This window comes from Fulmarus glacialis, unplaced genomic scaffold (genome assembly GCF_000690835.1).
Source record: "Fulmarus glacialis isolate BGI_N327 unplaced genomic scaffold, ASM69083v1 scaffold19162, whole genome shotgun sequence".
NCBI lineage: Eukaryota > Metazoa > Chordata > Aves > Procellariiformes > Procellariidae > Fulmarus > Fulmarus glacialis.
Window position 1 is genome coordinate 37,949 of NW_009197521.1, and position 17,369 is coordinate 55,317.

At 37.0% G+C, this 17,369-nt stretch overlaps 1 protein-coding gene across 1 annotated transcript; it reads left to right on the top strand.

Moving 5' to 3' along the window:
- Window positions 1–771: 771 nt before the first annotated feature.
- LOC104072055 (mucin-5AC-like) lies at window positions 772–17,180 on the top strand (the record flags this gene model as incomplete). Its single annotated transcript, XM_009572582.1, has 18 exons — window positions 772–844; window positions 4,623–4,691; window positions 5,646–5,711; window positions 6,167–6,428; window positions 6,835–6,949; window positions 7,570–7,660; window positions 8,504–8,613; window positions 8,822–9,035; window positions 9,988–10,113; window positions 10,588–10,705; window positions 11,514–11,652; window positions 12,702–12,812; window positions 13,391–13,460; window positions 14,293–14,430; window positions 14,515–14,679; window positions 15,163–15,257; window positions 16,056–16,182; window positions 16,925–17,180. Coding segments are annotated over exons 1-18 (2,345 nt in total), but the record flags the coding sequence as incomplete, so codon positions are not given.
- Window positions 17,181–17,369: the final 189 nt, after the last annotated feature.

The window sequence follows — 17,369 nt, forward strand, 5'->3', positions numbered from 1 at the left end:
TGGTATTTTCTACAAGAAGGCAAAATCAGATTATGCAGAGAATTCAGAAGTAGATTTCAAGATTTAAGCTCATCTCTAATAAATGTAGGATACAGTCTAGGTGAAGCCGGCTTAATGTTCAGGTGCCTAATGCTTGTCAGTGCCACACAGAAGGGTTTCCATGGCATACACTCAATGTGACCGTGTGATAGTACAGGACCCTTCAAGGTTATTAGTCTGTTCTTTTTACAAGAAGATTAGCTGTCCCAAGTGGCACGGAGTGACTTCCTGATGCTGGGTCCCCACATATGAAATACTCCACACGTCCTTAGACTTCAGAAATCAGAGGGGTTTTTTGCCAAGGAGCTGCCTGGCATCAGTTACAGTACTGAAAAAACTTAGAATAGTTACCTGCATGCCATCTGCATAACTGTAAAGAAACACCAAATTAAATTTGTTCCAGGACCTGTTATTTGCGGAAGAGGAGTTGTGTTTTATTCGCAGTCATGTTATGTTTCTTTATTAGACTGAACCTTAACAAAATATATGTACGTATACGTATATACTCCTCCCAAAATGCAAATACCATTGGCCAGTTGCTGAGGAAGGAAGAGCATCCTCTGTTTACCTGTTCATTTGCTAAAATCCCCCAAGCCCCACCTTTCTAGACTCTCTGAATCAATCTGGGACTGAAGCCAAAGTCACCTAGTATATAAGACTGACAGAGCACAGGTGAACTACTCCTCCTGACCAACTTTGGACCCAACATCCTTGTGCCAGACTCCACTCAAGATGGGGTTTGGCAGGGGGATATGGGTACCAGAACGGGCTTTCCTGTTAGCAATTTTCTGTATCCATCAGATAGGTAAGAATCTTTCTTTCTTATTGGGAAAAGAAAAAATATTCTGGTTAGATTAGTAATATATTTTAAACAACTATACTCATTTTATTGTTTCACTTGACAGCTGGTTGCATTTAAACAAGATTACTTTATATCTTTTTTTTTTTTCCGATTTTCATTAAATATTTAATGTCTGTCTATTTACTGGACTGATTTAATTTAATATTGCCTCAAACTACTGCATATAACTACTTTTGGAAGGTAGCCTTGAAGATCAAATCAAAAAGAACCATTATTCATGTCTTAAAATGTCAGTTTTCCAGTACCGCTTACGCCTTACAAAAACATTTTATTCCTGTTGCATTTTTTATTAGGATTGATTATGAATGTTATGGTTTTTATGAAATTTAAAACACTACATTTTCCAGTTGCTAGATCAGACCACTGGTCAATCTTTTCCATATCTTGTCACCTACCAGGAGCTAATACCAGATTCCTCAAGATTTCTTGCAACTTCTTTTGCAAAAGAGACTAGAAGGGAATATTCATGCGGCGATGATTTTCAGTAACTAATTGTGCATTGATAATACGCTATGCAAAATATTTATATAAATTACTGATATTGAGTGTGAGACAGACTGGGAGATTTATCTGACACATGCAATCCATCATTCTGCATGGGTTTTTTTCTCCTGTCAATATTATATCCATCACGGCTGGTCTTGACAGTTTTTATTAATATGAGTAGCCCTATTAAGTCAATGGGACCGCTTAAATTGAAATTACTTGCACGAGTACAAGCTCGCTAAGTCAGTCCCATTCATATACGGAACTTACTGCCCTGTCAGCTAACATTTTTAAATCTTCAGATTGCCTATGTAAATTTATCTTGCATATCATTTTCAAAACATTGACAAGTGGAAATATAATTTTAGACTACTTTATAGCTTGTTTAATAAACACTAAAATACTGGCAAGTTGATTTAAGCACAAAATACAGCAGTCACTTAGAGTATAGGCTTACGTTTAGAGTTACACAATGTCGGTCAAAAGCATCTGCAGCCATTCATTGAACAAGAAAGTTATTTGTACTGTGTAGTGCTAATCTGATAAACTGCTTTGGAAAATGAGTACTGGTTAGACAGTGTCCAGCAAACTCCTCTTTATTTGAATCAAACTCTGTGGAAAATATTTTCAGATGTCCTGAGTGACTAAAGAATATTCGCCCAATCCCATGCTATCTCCACAAACATTCTGTGCCTGACTTTATATTTTGGGTCCAATACTAACTTTTATAAATTGATTGTAACGATAATTGCATATGTGGATTGGCAGCTGGATACAGACCTAGCAAGGTGCATCCAGAAATATTCTTAATAAATAGGTCAGTTCCCAAATTATCAAATAGTAAATTATCTTGACTATTCTTACAACTGAGAGACACTTATTTTTATAATGGTCAACAATGTGGCATTGTGCAATTGCTAAATAAACCAATGCAGATAGAATTTTCTTGGGAATGATGTATTTGCTAAGTAAACAAAAGCCCCTGCTGTTTCCTTGAGAAAAATTAACAGACCAGAATACATGTATATACTATTTTGTCCTGTTACAAAGGTTCTCATGCTAGAACAAACAAACAATCTATGATTCCACACCTGCTGGGATTCCTATAGATGTTTTGGGTGAGAGCAAATTCTGGCCTATTTTTAAGACTTACAGAGGTGTTTGTCTCAGCTGATCAGTATCAATTATAACGATATGAATGCATTTACCTAATGATATTATCTGTGATACTGAAAGACTAACAGGAAATGGAAAATGGTTAAACTCTGTTCTAAGTTACTTCTTTGTACATCGTAGTGGTCACGCGTAAAGTTACATGAGAAAAGAATTAAAAACTTAGGTCTGAAAGAAACGGCAGGCACTGCAGCAACTTCTAGATACGGTGAGGCTGCCCAGAACTCTCTCCTCCAAAGCCAGCAGTCTCTTGGGGACCTCTTTGGGACTGGGGGCTTGAATCCTTTCAGACAGGCATCCTTCAGCTCTGGGATCAAGTACTCAATCTACTTACATGATGGGCACAGCCAGAAGTTACATTAGAAAAATAATAAAAAAAGAAAAGGTGCTCCTGATCCAGTTATTTTTAAGGCAAAGGTAGTTGTCCAGCTTTCATGGAGGTATCTGGGCTGAGATTCTTAAGTGGAGGAAATGCTCAGCAAGGAATGTAAGCACCAAAGGGGACTGGGGTTTATGGCACACCCCTGACTTCAGCATTTCCCCCTTTTCTACCGATGTGGCTCCCTGTTCAGTGAGATGGGTGTTATGGATCCAGTTCTGAGTCAGTGAACTCTTCCCACCTATTCTATAAGGAAAAAGGGGGCTTAATCTAGGACTAAATTACATAGACAGTTCCTCTTTGACTGAGAAATTCTCTAGACACCTAGAGTGCTCATTCATATAATCCTGATCAGGATTCAGATATTAGTCCTTTCATCACCTAAATCCTTTGAGGATTTAGACCTGGCAGGTTATAGGTACGTGTTAGTCAACGTGTTCCAAGCACGGTAATCACATGCTGACAGGATTCAGTCCTTTACAAAATAAAGTTGTAGCCATTTTTCTTTTACAGGAAATGCCTGCCATATTCACTTATAAAAGACAAGAGCTTAGAGCACCAGCGTAGGAGCTCAGGGTCAGTTTTTTTCTACGCATGAAGTTGTTCAGGTCAATATTTGTCCTCTCTCAAAAGTCTTTGCCAATACCTCCTCTGGTATGGTATTGCTGGGCCATGCATGGAAATAAATCAAAAAACTTATGGAGTCATGACAGAGAGAAGGAGAACTCGTCTGGAAGACAGTTCGTGTAGTTGATACAGTAACCATTTAACTGGAGGTACAAAAATAATCCTTGAAGCAAGGCACAAGAGAAAGACAGTTTTGATGTAGCTGAGTGCCCTAATCATGTGGTCACACGATCATGGCCTATTTTTTCCCCCTTTGTCGCTGTCCCACTGTTTTCGGCACCATGTCTCAGCTTCAGGTGGGGTAGCAAGAACCCTTGGTCAAACAGACTTACAGTATGATGCTTAAGGTTTTCTGCAGAGAAGATATGAGTTTGAACTATCTGAGTGAGAATAGGGGAACCAGGAAACCTTGTTCTTTGGTTACTTCTCCTGGGTTACTGCTCAGGCTATGGGCCCTTGTATTATCACTCAGAGGTACCTTCTTGCATCCAGCTCTAAAGCAAATCTAGATCCCTGATTGAGGCTTTAGATTTGCTCCAGAAGAAAAGGCCCTATGCTTAGGCATTAAAGAAACTGGCATATAAGTATCTGCAGCCATTACTGGACCAAGTCCTAAGTCTCTTGTTTCTTTTAACCAGTTCGGTGCCTTTTCTTATTATTACCTAGCTACTACACAGCAATTTTAATAAATGACTCTTTTACATTTTGTGAATTCTTCCTGTAATTGTTTCACATATTAGTGAGATTTAGTGCAGCAGTGAAATAAGAGCTGTGATCCAGTCCCTTGTAGTGAGTTTTAAGGGAAACAAAGAAAGCAGATATACATGAAATGTTATTTGGATTTCAAACTCTGTGTATTTGTAACAGAGAGTCTCTTTCTATAATTATATTTTACCTTTTTTGGGGGCCTGTTTCATTTTTTCTGATGTGATAAAGGACTCTCCCCTTTGTCTTGCAGAGATGTATCTGAATCCTTTGATCCTGTCTAAATGCTTTGCTTTAGAAGTCCAGATACAGGACACAGTACTTAATACGATTTTTACAATTTCTTCACAGGAGCCCAGACTGAAACCCAACAGGAAACAGGAAGCAACTACACTGAGGTTGTTCAGCAGAAACAAAACAGTACGTTCGTTTATACTGTGTATTTGTATGTGTATTTATTTGCTACATCTCTACTAAATAATAAAAATGCCTAAAAAACCTCCTTAGCATATTGCTGGTAATGTCAAATAAAGATAAATGTGTATTAACAAGCCTCTTTCTATATAAGAATAGTAATATCTTTATTAGATACCAATTACTAAATACACACAGTATGGTTATATTTGTATAATAACAGGTAACTAAGAAAACAGGTGTGTGTTTGTAGAGGCTGTATGCATATGTGCATGAATATGTATATATAAAATCAAAGTGGAATATACATGCAGGATGTTTGGTTCCTTATATCAAGGAAATGAGACCACTTTTGCAAGCTGTAAAGTCAGCAGCTGATGTTGGGAAATCAAGGTGGCAACCCAACTTCATTGATTTTTACCATATAATGATTTGTGATGATCCAGTACAATGGATTTGTGGTCATTTCTAAGGGTTTTCAGCCCCTTAACAGAAAAATATTAAACAGAGAGCAAAGCAGATAATTGAAGTTTTTATTCCCTCCTTAGAAAGAGGAGGTGTGATGAGAAGGCAGCTGTGCTTTTGCACCAGTAACAGGCTAATCTTACAGTAACAGCTTAACCCTTTGTATTGTTCAGTATGTCTGAAGCACTCCAATATGTAGAGCTGTGAATTTCTGCCTCTCCTAACACAATACAGAGTTTCATAAAAGGGTCAAAATTAAAAGGTAGAAAATGCGGATCATCACAATTGACAGCAATTTCTTATGATTTAACTATCTTGTATTTGAATATTAGTACGCACTTTTAACCTGATCCATAGCCTGTGTAAAACAAAACAGGCTTAACATTGTTTCATTGGATCTGGCATATTAACTTTCTAGTCCTTTCTAGGTCAATTTTAGGTGCAAATTTTGGTATTGTTATACCAGTTTTTGTTTTCTTTCTTTCTCTTTGCTAGCTTTTGCTACAGTTTCATCTAAGGTGAACATCATCCAGCCAATGTTAGCAAATCCAGTAATAACATGTAAGTAGAGGAAATTAATAATAATTAATAATAATTGATAATTATTTTAATAATAGTTAAAAATAAGTTTTCTGTTTTAGGGGATGTAGACAGAGGAATCTGTTACAAATAGGGAAAGGCACTGGTAAAGGAAGTCATGGATTACTAAGAGGAGAAAGGGGGTGGTTAAGAAACAATGTTGAACTGTTATCTTAGCTGAAATGTGGACAACTAATAAAACTCTAGCTGAACATAACTATAACCATTTGTAGGGATATATAAGATGAGTAACAGGTATAAGATGATTGAAGAACGAATACACATTTTTATAATGGATAGATGGACAGAAAATAACAAATGAAGGTAGGCAGGCAAAAACTATTCAATGACAAAATGAAGCTTTGGACAAGTTGATTTTCACCATGTTAAAGCTGGGAATTTTAAGTCATTTTTTTACAGCTAGTTTTAATTCACAGCTTCCAATCCTGCTCACAATGGCCGCGTGTGCAGCACATGGGGCAACTTCCACTTCAAGACCTTTGATGGAGACATATTCTCCTTCCCTGGGCTCTGTAATTATGTTTTTGCATCCCATTGCAACACTCCCTATGAGGATTTCAACATCCAAATTAGGCGCATAGTGGTGGAAAATGCTCCAACAATCAACCGTATCATCATGAAACTTGAAGGCGTAGCTGTTGAACTAACAAAGGATGTTGTCATGATTGACAGCAACAGGTAAGTTTATTCATAACACTTGTTTGGTAACCACAGACCTTTTTTTCAAACTTGCCAAGTACTTTAGTGTATTTGGGGGGAAAAATTATGTGTTCTTCAATAAATCTGACAATTTTACCGAACATAAATTATGAATAATTTGCTATTAATTCCTTTCACATTAAATCCTTCCCTTAAAGATTACCTCAAAAATAAAATTTGGATGAAAAATTCTGAGAGATTGGATCCAAATTCAGATCCATATTTGATGACGTTGGACCATCTTATTTTTTAATCACTTTTCTTTCCACACAACTGCATTATTTTAGAATCCTTACAGATGCTGGATACCACAAGCCTTTTTTTTTAGCTCTTTATCAAACATCTGGATCAGAAAATACCTAACTAACTTTCTGCCTTTTCCCAGAGTTCAACTGCCATACAGCCAATCTGGAATTACAATAGAGAAAAGCAGCATTTATGTGAAAGTTGCCAGCAAAATGGGTATTGTCTTAATGTGGAATGAAGATGACAGTATGCTGGTAAGAACTGCTCCTGGACCTGTCTATACCTTCAGAGAGCAGAGCTAATCTTTGATTAGGCCAGTCCCTATGTGTTTAGGGGATTACTATTGCCTTCGCATCTCATACTGTTGAGCAATTCTTTCTTAATAAACACAGGTTTGCATTCAGGTAGCGCTAAAGAAAATTACATGGATTTACTTCTAGTGGATAGCAGATGTCTGCTTAAAATAGGGTGATAAATCACTTTCATTATATCATTAACATATTGGCATTGTTATAGGGCCTACTTACCCCTTCAAATATCATTTTCTAGCAGAATTTCACTCCCTTAGGACTTCATTTTTGCTGTGGATTTGGTTTTCTTTCTAAAGAATGAATAGAGAGAAAGAGGCTGAGAGCAATATAGATATTACAAAGAAAATTTAAGTTTGCATCAATAGCATCAATAGCTTGGACTCAAATCAAATCCAAGCCAACTCTTCATTCTATCCCCCAGGTTTGAATTAGATTGCTAAATAAAATTACACAGATCTGATGAAATATACTTAAAGGCAGCAGGTGCAGGTGTTTTGAGTGGTCTTGAATATATTTTAGAATGTTTATACTGACTTCTATCAACTTACTGTCCATTGTTTTAGCTGGAACTGAATGAGAAATATGGCAATCAGACTTGTGGACTTTGTGGGGACTTCAATGGCTTTCCAGTTTACAATGAGTTCTATTCAAACAGTAAGTTTTGTAAATAGTAAAAATTGGTTTCTGGAGTCTCCAACATGCTTTTTTTGTATTCTTTTAACTCTAACATCATCAGCATTCCTCTTTCCTATCCTGTTAAATGATTTACCTAGAAGATATGATTCAATCTCAGTTGAAAAATATGTAGTACAGAGATCAGATAATGTGATATAATACTTTAAGAATAAATATAGTACTGGTGCTAACAACTGATTGCATAGTTCTTGTATGCCATGGTTTTATTTACCTAATCAGCTAACCCCATAAAAATGAGCCAGATTTTCACTAATAACATAAATAAATACAGAAATATATTCAATAAAACAAAAGGCAATTGTATTGTCTAGTCAGTACATTTATTGTTTCATTTCTATCTTAAAATTGGTATATCCACATTTGCCTGCTGAATTGCATAATCTTTATAAGATCTTATCTTCATCATTTTATCTATTCCCTGTTAGCTTTTTCCTAAACCTTGTCTCACAGCAGTCTCCATTGTCCAAATCCCTGTTTTGATTCTTTTCTCTCTTCCCTGCATGGGCTCAATATAATCTGAAAATAGTTTGTTATTTTTCTGGTAAAAATCTTAGTTTGCATCTAGGTGTAATAGGCTGAGAATTGTTTTCTAATGTTTACTTTTTCCATGGTGCTGTGCAAAGTAAATTGAGACAGTGATGTAGTTCTTCCTTTGGAAGGGATGATGATCAAATTTCAAGACTTAAGGGAACTAGCTGCCTTGGCCAGTCTTGAGCAGAATTCTTGAGTGGAGAAAAAGATAACAGGAAGTTGCACTGAAAAAAAACCCTCAACCTTCATTATTAAACTTCTTTTGTACAGATATTAAGATGACGGCCTTGCAGTTTGGGAATATGCAGAAAATGGATGGGCCAACAGAACACTGTGAAGACACCACTTCTACGCCGCCAGATAATTGCACTGATAATTCTGTAAGGATCTTTTGACTATTCTTTTTTCTTTCAAATTTATCTGTACCTTTCTACAGCTCCAGACGGGCCAACAGGAAAAGCCCTCGGGCAACAGCAACTTGAAAAGGGATGTAAGATTCTGTCAAAGAATAATTATACAAAGTAACAATACCAAAAGATTGCTCCTTTCTATTTTCTGGAAGTTGTTTTTTTTCTTTTCTCTCCCAAGGACATATGCCAGAAGACATTGACCAGCTCTGCATTTGCAGAGTGTAATGACCTAGTTGATGTTAGAGAGTACATTATGGCTTGCCAAGATGACTTGTGCCGCTCTGAAGAGTCTAAAAACGCTTCATGCATCTGTGACACCTTTGCTGAATACTCCCGGCAGTGTGCTCACGCTGGTGGGCATCCTCTGAACTGGAGAACCTCAAAACTGTGCCGTAAGTATCACTGGGGATAACGTTACTTTATGCTTGGTGACTAACAAACAAGCAGCTCTCAAATGATGCTGAGGATGCATGAGAAATTACAGGCCATTCAAGATTGTATTCTCCAGAGGGTTCTGATGTACAAGTTCCAGCATGAAGACTTCAGCAAAAGAGCTAAGGGTTTTGATGCAAACTGGATTAAACACTATCAAACATTTACATGGATACATGGAGTCAAAGTGTTATTTAATTGACTGGGACAGTAAAGTAGGAAAATAAAGGAGAAACAAGGAGAAAGAATGAGGCGTACTTGTTTGCTTGTATTCTTGTTTCTCTCCTGTTCTCATGGTGGCTACAGCATTTTTTATTCTCAATTATTAACTGATTGGGTCTTCACAGGTGTTTGGCTGGTTAAGCACTTATTTATCTCCTCTTGCTTGGTAGTGAGGAGTTTGCACCACTGTAGTCTTCATAGAGATTTGCACTGAATTAAACACATACTAGATTATGGGGTGTAGCTGTTGATACTGTCACCAGCATTTCCTCCAAAAAAAGCCCCATGAGGTACTATTTGCCGCTCCAATGCTATCTGAAAAATGCAAATATACTAAAGCTTTAGAAACTTAAGTCTTACATTTCACTAGTAATACAGGTGTTCAAGAGAAGGGTGCCTTCAGTAGAAACACAGGCCTTGCTGACTTTGTGGAGTCATTATCTTGCTGTCCCCAGAAATCCCCAGTCATTGAGCCAGTTCAGCACCAGACAGTCATGGAAAGCATATCTCAACTGTAAAATATGGATCTAGGTGACTACATTTGCACATTTTGAGAGCTGGCAGTGGACCTGCAGTTTAGTGTGGCTTTACATCTAGCTGAAAAACTTAAATGAATATGAATATTTTCACATACAGTGAACTAGAAATACTTTTGACTGAAAAAAATTCTCTCCTCCTTTAAAATTTCAGCCAAGAAGTGTCCTTACAACATGCAGTACCAGGAGTGCAGCTCCCCCTGTGCTGACACATGCACCAATCCTGAACGATCTCAGTTTTGTGAAGAACACTGTATGGATGGTTGTTTCTGCCCCTCAGGCAAGTTCTTGTGTACTCATATCTCTGATCTCAAACATCAACAGCTTACCTGTAGGATTTGAGCAGGTTCCATGGGGTTTAAGCCTTCTGTATTTGCATTTTTCACAGCTGCAAGTGACAAGCATTTGTCATGTCTCAGCTGAGAAAAGATATCTGAATTAATTGCCAATACATGTGCAATATTCAGAAAGCTGGAAAGCAGAACAACAAACAGATCAAGACCAGTCTCTCAACAAGCCACCTGTGCTACAATAAGTCCCTCTTTCAAAACAGGTGGAATTTAAGAATACAAAGGTTGAATCCTTCACTGTGCAAATTGGCATAGTTCTAGTACATAGAATGGACATAAGTATGTCCATTCACAACAGCTGCAGATCTGTCTCTAAGATGATATTTAGAATTTGTAACAAACAAAAATGGTGTATAGGAAATGCCTGTTTAATTGATCAAGGTTTTGTCTTTTTTTTAATCTAGGGACTGTATTTGATGACATCAACAATTCTGGCTGCATTCCCCATCAGCAGTGCTCCTGTATTTACAATGGCAACACTTATGCTACAGGAACTTCTTTTTCAGAGCAGTGCCATTCCTGGTAACCTTTGTTACCTTTTTAACTTACTATTTCCTCTTACATATTTAATGAGTTTAATGGTTTATTATATGCAATTGCATCATTGGTAATTGATATGTGTATTTAACTGACCACTGCAGTTCCAAAATATCCCTAAAGAACATTCTTTGGTTTATTTAGCAATAGCCTTAACTAGCTTTGCACTCTATCTCAGGGTGATCAAAGCAAGGATTTACAATGTTTAGATTTCTCACCATTCAATTAAAATGCCTCCTCTTTGTTTATTTTGTTCAAACATTTGGACTTCTCTAAGGGGAATGAAGTTGCAGTCGTATATGTATTTGCACATATTTATTTTCTCTGGATGACACAATACAACCTCGATTTCACAATTATTGATCCTGTACCTGTGCACTACCACATCACCCTAGAAAACAGATACACTCTGCCTCAGGAGTAGACGTGGAGTTACATTTCTGTTAGTTTCTGATACATTGGTATAAGAAAACAGAAGAGATTTTAATTTGTCATTGTGCTTTATGTTAGCTGCAAAAAACAAGTAATTACTCATCCAATACCTGTTGCTGGAGAGTTCACCTGTTCAAAGAAAGGAAAATAATTAAATAAGCAAAGTGAATGCGTACCAGAGTCATTCCTTTTACATATGTTCACAATGTTTTGGAAAGTCTTAAACCTAGATTTACTGTGTGTCAAATTACAGCTTGAAGGGAAAAACAGTAGCAAAATAGCTGAACCTAATGTCACTGTAATTCCTTTTACTCTGGACCACTGTTACTGATTTCAGCTAACTTTATTCTCTCTCTTCCAGTACCTGTAATGGAGGCCGGTGGAGCTGCCAAGACATGTCATGCCCAGGAACATGTTCAGTAGAGGGAGGTTCGCACATTTCCACGTATGATAAAAAACACTACGATCACCATGGAGACTGCATTTATGTCCTTTCTAAGGTGGGAATCAGGTATTACTAGGTCATAATGCCTTATGCGTTTATAGAAAGAAAAGGTGATCTCAATCAACGCTTTTGAAACTTACCTCTTTTGACATATAGACGTTAAATTGCCTCTCACTTAGCCAGATGTTTACTAGAACATATGCTGCCATTCAAATGACAATCATCAGTTAACTATTAGGATGTCATGCAACAGCATATGGTGTTTACTGGGGAATTTCCAATTCTGTGGCGTAGTAATTGCTGAAGAGCATTGCCTTTTTTAAGAACTTGCTTGGTCTACATTCTTCAGTGTGATTAATCCAGCTTTCTTACTGAGTTGCATAATTTTTGCCATGTTACTGTATTATATGGTATCGGGCCAAATGGTACAAGTCTGAAAAATTACACTAACAGTTCTGAAAAAAAAATTTTTTTTTAATTTATAAGACTAATATTTTTATTTCATTTCTGGGAAGTTCAAATACAGAAAATCAGTTCAAGTCAATGGAAACATTTCATTTAGGTTTTGAACATTTTTAAACAGATTTAAAAATAAGTCAAAACAAATAGAAAAATTAAAAGTTAATTATAATAAAAATACTTAATTACAGCAATGTGCAAGTGAAATGTTTTGATCTTTTAGGGGCTGCTTCTGTTTGCTCTTTGCTTTGCTTTTTCCCCATCTGCACAATTCAGTAAAAAAAAAATTCTATGTTCCTGTTCTCCTGAAAAATGTTTTATCTGAAATTTTTGTCTAGCATTGATACCTGCTACAGAAAGATGAGAGATACACTAGAATTGAATCAAAACATTGGAAGTGGGCGTGAATAAAAACTCCAAATATGGATATCATCAATAAAATGCAAAACCAGATTCTAATTCTCTCATTGTTCCTAATCATTGCAAAAGGCAAAACTGAATTTTAGGCCAAAGAAGGCCTGGGATTTGGGAGAGTCTGGATATTCTCCAGAAACAGAAATGTTTTTTCAGAGTTGAGAGAAAATTTTACATAGAAAGCTTCTGTAATTAACCTTTCATGAAATAATTGTTGGCGTTTTCTTTCAGCACTGTAAGGATGAAACATTCACCATCCTGGTAGAACTACGCAAATGTGGCCGAACAGACACTGAGACATGTTTAAAGACAGTGACCCTCAACATGAATAAAGGACAAACTGTAAGAATGCAAAATAAGCCTGGGAAACAACTGTTAAAAATATGGGGAGCAAAGAAGCGAGGCCTTAATCAGTCAGGGAACTGCATTTCTCTCTCAAATGGTCAGCACATGCAACAAGCACGTTATTTTTAATCAAGTGAAAAGAAATTGATTTTGTTATGGAAATCAGATCGGCTGTAAATTTGGCTTTGTTGAAGTTCATTAAGAAAAACATTTGTACTCACAAAGCAGAAAAAAGCTATTTTCTCTGCCAATTAGATGGAAAAATCATGAGCTTTTAGATTAGAAACTACATGTACAACAGTAAGGGATGTAATTCATCACAAAGATGTGTTCAAAGAAACCAAGATGATGTAATTCCCTAAGGAGTTGAGAAAGTCTCTTTAAAAATAATTCTTTCATGGCACGGAAAATTAGTAAAGTGTACAAAGTGGAAAGAGGGAGGAGGTGAAATCACAAAAAACTACCTTTTTTATTTTATATCTTTTTAATTAATGTAACTGGAGTCATCACCATTATTATTCTTTGGACTATAGTTATCCTTCACACATTTGCCTCTTGTTTCTCTTCCTTATCAGCTCATCGAGGTCAAACCTGATGGTGGTGTGTTCGTGAACTCAATCTACACCCAGCTGCCCATCTCAGCAGGTATTTTTTTCTCTAACAGTCCATGAGCAATAAGCTCAGAACTTCAACTCCACACCTGTTCATTTTCTTAAAGTATGGAAGATAAAAGGACTGTGAGTTGTTCAGAACTTGCATGTTCACACCTCAGTTCTCTTTGGGATATTTCCTGAGTCACACAAGTGCTTTTGCAGTAGAAATGGGAAGTTTAGTGGCATAAAGAAATGGGAGACAGTACAAGCATAGGCAAGAGTTCAAACAGAAGCAAACAACATTTACACTCTCCTGATTTGATCACTGTAAGGTTTACTGCCTTCTCACTGCCCAAAATTGAACACAGAAGACATTTGTTTACCTCTTCTACCTCTTCTTTTTTTTTTTTTTTAACTTACCACCCCTGTGCTCACACTTCCTCAGACAGAAAATTTGATTTTTGCTCTCTGTCTCAATAACTAATGATTCTATGCAATATCTCTGGACTCCAGATCTGCTTAGTTTCCCTCTCCAGCAGAGTGAAAGCTCCAATGTATGCTGCACAAGCTTAGAAACAAAAATAGAAGTATTCTTTTTAATGCTCAGTGCCATACAGTTTTTCCTTCTTATTCTTTTGGAAAGAGTAACCTCCAACTGCTTAATGTTGAGACAGCAAATAAAGTTAACAACTTGGTAGCTACAAGCAAATTCTGAACTGTAAATTTTGATTTATACTTCTGATTCATTTTCATAAAGATTGGCTTTATTTCACCACAGAATTTGCAACAATTGCGATAGAAATTCAGGAAGAATAGTATAATGATGCACTGTTTCCAGCATTCGACCTCATTCAGAAAGTGATCATTCTGTTTTTCATCTGTAGCTAATGTCACCGTGTTCAGACCTTCATCATTCTTCATCATCGTGCAGACAAACTTTGGCGTCCACCTTGAAATCCAAATCATACCCATCATGCAAGTATTTGTGCGACTGGATCCTGTTTTCAAAAACCAGACCTGCGGTAAGTGAATGAAATATAAGAACATCTTGCTTAATGTCTTTTGTCTAGTATGAGCAGTATAAACCTTTCACTGGTTTCCAACAGGTCTCTGTGGAAATTTCAATAATATCCAAACTGATGACTTCAAGGCCATAAGTGGAATAATTGAAGGAACAGCAACAGCATTTGCTAATACATGGAGAACCCAGGCTTCATGCCCGAATATCCAGCGCAGTTTTGAGAACCCTTGTGCACTCAGCATTGATAACGGTTCGTGCTTCTTAGAATTTTTTCTAGGGTTTTTTTGCTCATCCCTAAGGAAAAAACATCCATTGGAAACAAACAAAAGAGAATAAAGACTTATATAGTTGGTAAAAACATACATCTGAAATCAGAAACAAATGTTCAAAATGAAAGCACTAGGGATAAGTTACAAAGTAAAGGCAGAGTCGTAGAAACATAGCTGAAAGAAACTGTATGGTCATTGAAAACAGAGAGGATGTCTAAGCTGACAACTTGGTGTCAGAGGAGTGGGTAGTAGGAGTATCTTTGGAAATCTTTTATTCATCCCCTTCAACAAGTCCTCTTCTTTGGTTTTAGGAACCTTAGCCCACAAACTGAGTGAAAAAAAGGCAGGAGAAGGAGAGATTTGATGTAATTTCAGAACTGGCTTCATAGACCTGGGCAGTGTGTTTTTGTGACAAATGAAATACAAAGAGTAATGTGCATTTCTATTGTTTGTTCTCTTCACAGAAAAATATGCTCAGCATTGGTGTGGACTACTAACTGACAGCAAAGGACCTTTTGCTGACTGTCACTATGCAGTGAATCCCTCTGTTTACCACACGGTACTTTGTTAGACTGTTTTTCCCTTTAGAAACAATAGAAATAGGATAATTACAACTAGCTACCAGAAAAGGACTGTTCCAGAGATATCTCTTGTCTTACGCAATACCTGTATTTTCATTTCTGTGCTGCAGCACTTGCTTCTTTCAACATGTGTTTGTGTTGTAACATTACCTTATTTCAATTGCCAGTCCTGGCTTTAAGATCCTGACTTGCTTGCAAATGAAAAGGCAGCTATTTACTCCTGTATGCATATACATATATAGGAGGAATTGTATGTAAAGGCATGTCAAATGCTTGTTTGAATATCAGTGAATTGTTGTCTCATCAGCCTCGTATCTCATTAATAACTAGTTGGCACAGAAAGCCCATTAGCTAATTATCATTGTTCTGCTATCAATGTGTTGCCAATCTTTGCTCTCACTATGAATCATCCAGGTATGGACGCTGGTGAAATGATGTGTCCAGACTGCGTACTGTGAATAGAGCTTTGTATGCTATTGTGCAGCATATTTGTAAATATGGTTCAGAGGAACATGAAGCTGTTAAATGTATAACAGACTTTGAGACCACTATTTCCCAATAATAACTGCAGACGTTGACTGAATTTCCATTACCTTCATTCTCCCCTGCCAGGAAACTTAGCCAAAGGTTGGAAAGTGATAAAGCTATGTTAGTGTTGTCTATGAGTGAGCATATCTGAAGAAGGATTAGTGCATAAGACCAGAAAGATGAAGTTCATTTTTTTTAGATTGACAATATTACCAGTGTTGAGACTTTATTTTTCTTTGCATTCTTAGAACTGCATGTTTGACACATGTAACTGTGAAAATAGTGAGGACTGCCTGTGTGCAGCCCTGTCTTCCTATGTGAGAGCTTGTGCTGCAAAAGGAATCCAGCTGCGTGGATGGAGGACTGATGTCTGCTGTAAGTACTCTTAACCCTTTCCTAAGAACACACATCAATAAAAAATGCTGATCAAAGATTATTTTATATTGATTTCTAGACAAATATAGTAAGTGTTGAGGAAGGGATTTTGTTAAGTGCACTCCCAGAAATAATTCTCTGCTGTTCCTTTAGAATCAATCCATTGTGAGCAACAGTGAATATGAATAGATGGGAGATATAGCTTGCTTAGGAAAGAGACTGCTGTTATGGAAGTGCCTCCACCTGCTTCTGTGCAACTTCTTTGAACTTCACTACAGCTTTATGTATCACAAGCTATTGTAGAGAAAATGTGACATATTAGACTAAGTAATACTAACTAGAACACTTGCTAATGAAAGGTCTCTGAAGCTGCATGCTGGGTTCCAGTGATCCAGTAGGTCTGTTTTCAGCATACCAGGAGACATTCAGGGACACACCTTGTCTTGTACTTCAAAAGGTTTAGAAGTCTTGGCAATGAATGGCAGCACCAAATGGAGGTTTCTTCCCAAAATTTCATTTGAAAAAATATTTTCTTCTTTGCATACATCACTTATTCCACATGTACAGTAACTTTTCAGGTCTAACTCTGGAAGTATTCAGAAATACATTTACATGAAAGATGCAACATAGGCAGAGGTGTACAGTATTGTTTACATGTTATTTCTACTGCGTATGGTTTCTTTTTTCCCACCAGAAATTACCATCTGGAATTAACAAACCTGTTCTATTTTCCTCTTTCAAGCAAAATACACCACCTCATGTCCCAAATCCCTAAGCTACAGCTATATCATCTCTTCCTGTCAACCCACTTGTCGGTCTATTAGTGAGCCTGATGTCACATGCAACATTAAGTTTGTCCCAGTTGATGGCTGCACCTGCGTAAATGGAACCTACATGGATGAGAGTGGCAAATGTGTGCCTGCTAATGAATGCCCCTGCTACTATAGAGGATCTCCCATACCGTTTGGAGAAGTTGTACATGAAAATGGCCTTGTATGGTAAGTGAATCTTTTGCAAAACACTCAAGCAATAGTATATGTATTTTCTCATTAAAATCTGCTACATTTAAACTGGTCTCACCCCGCCTTGCCTGAATTTCAATGCAATGCTCTCTCATTTTTTCAACTTTATTTTCAACTTTGAAGAATGGTACATATTCCCCTGAGCTGGAAGACAGGGACAGGGAG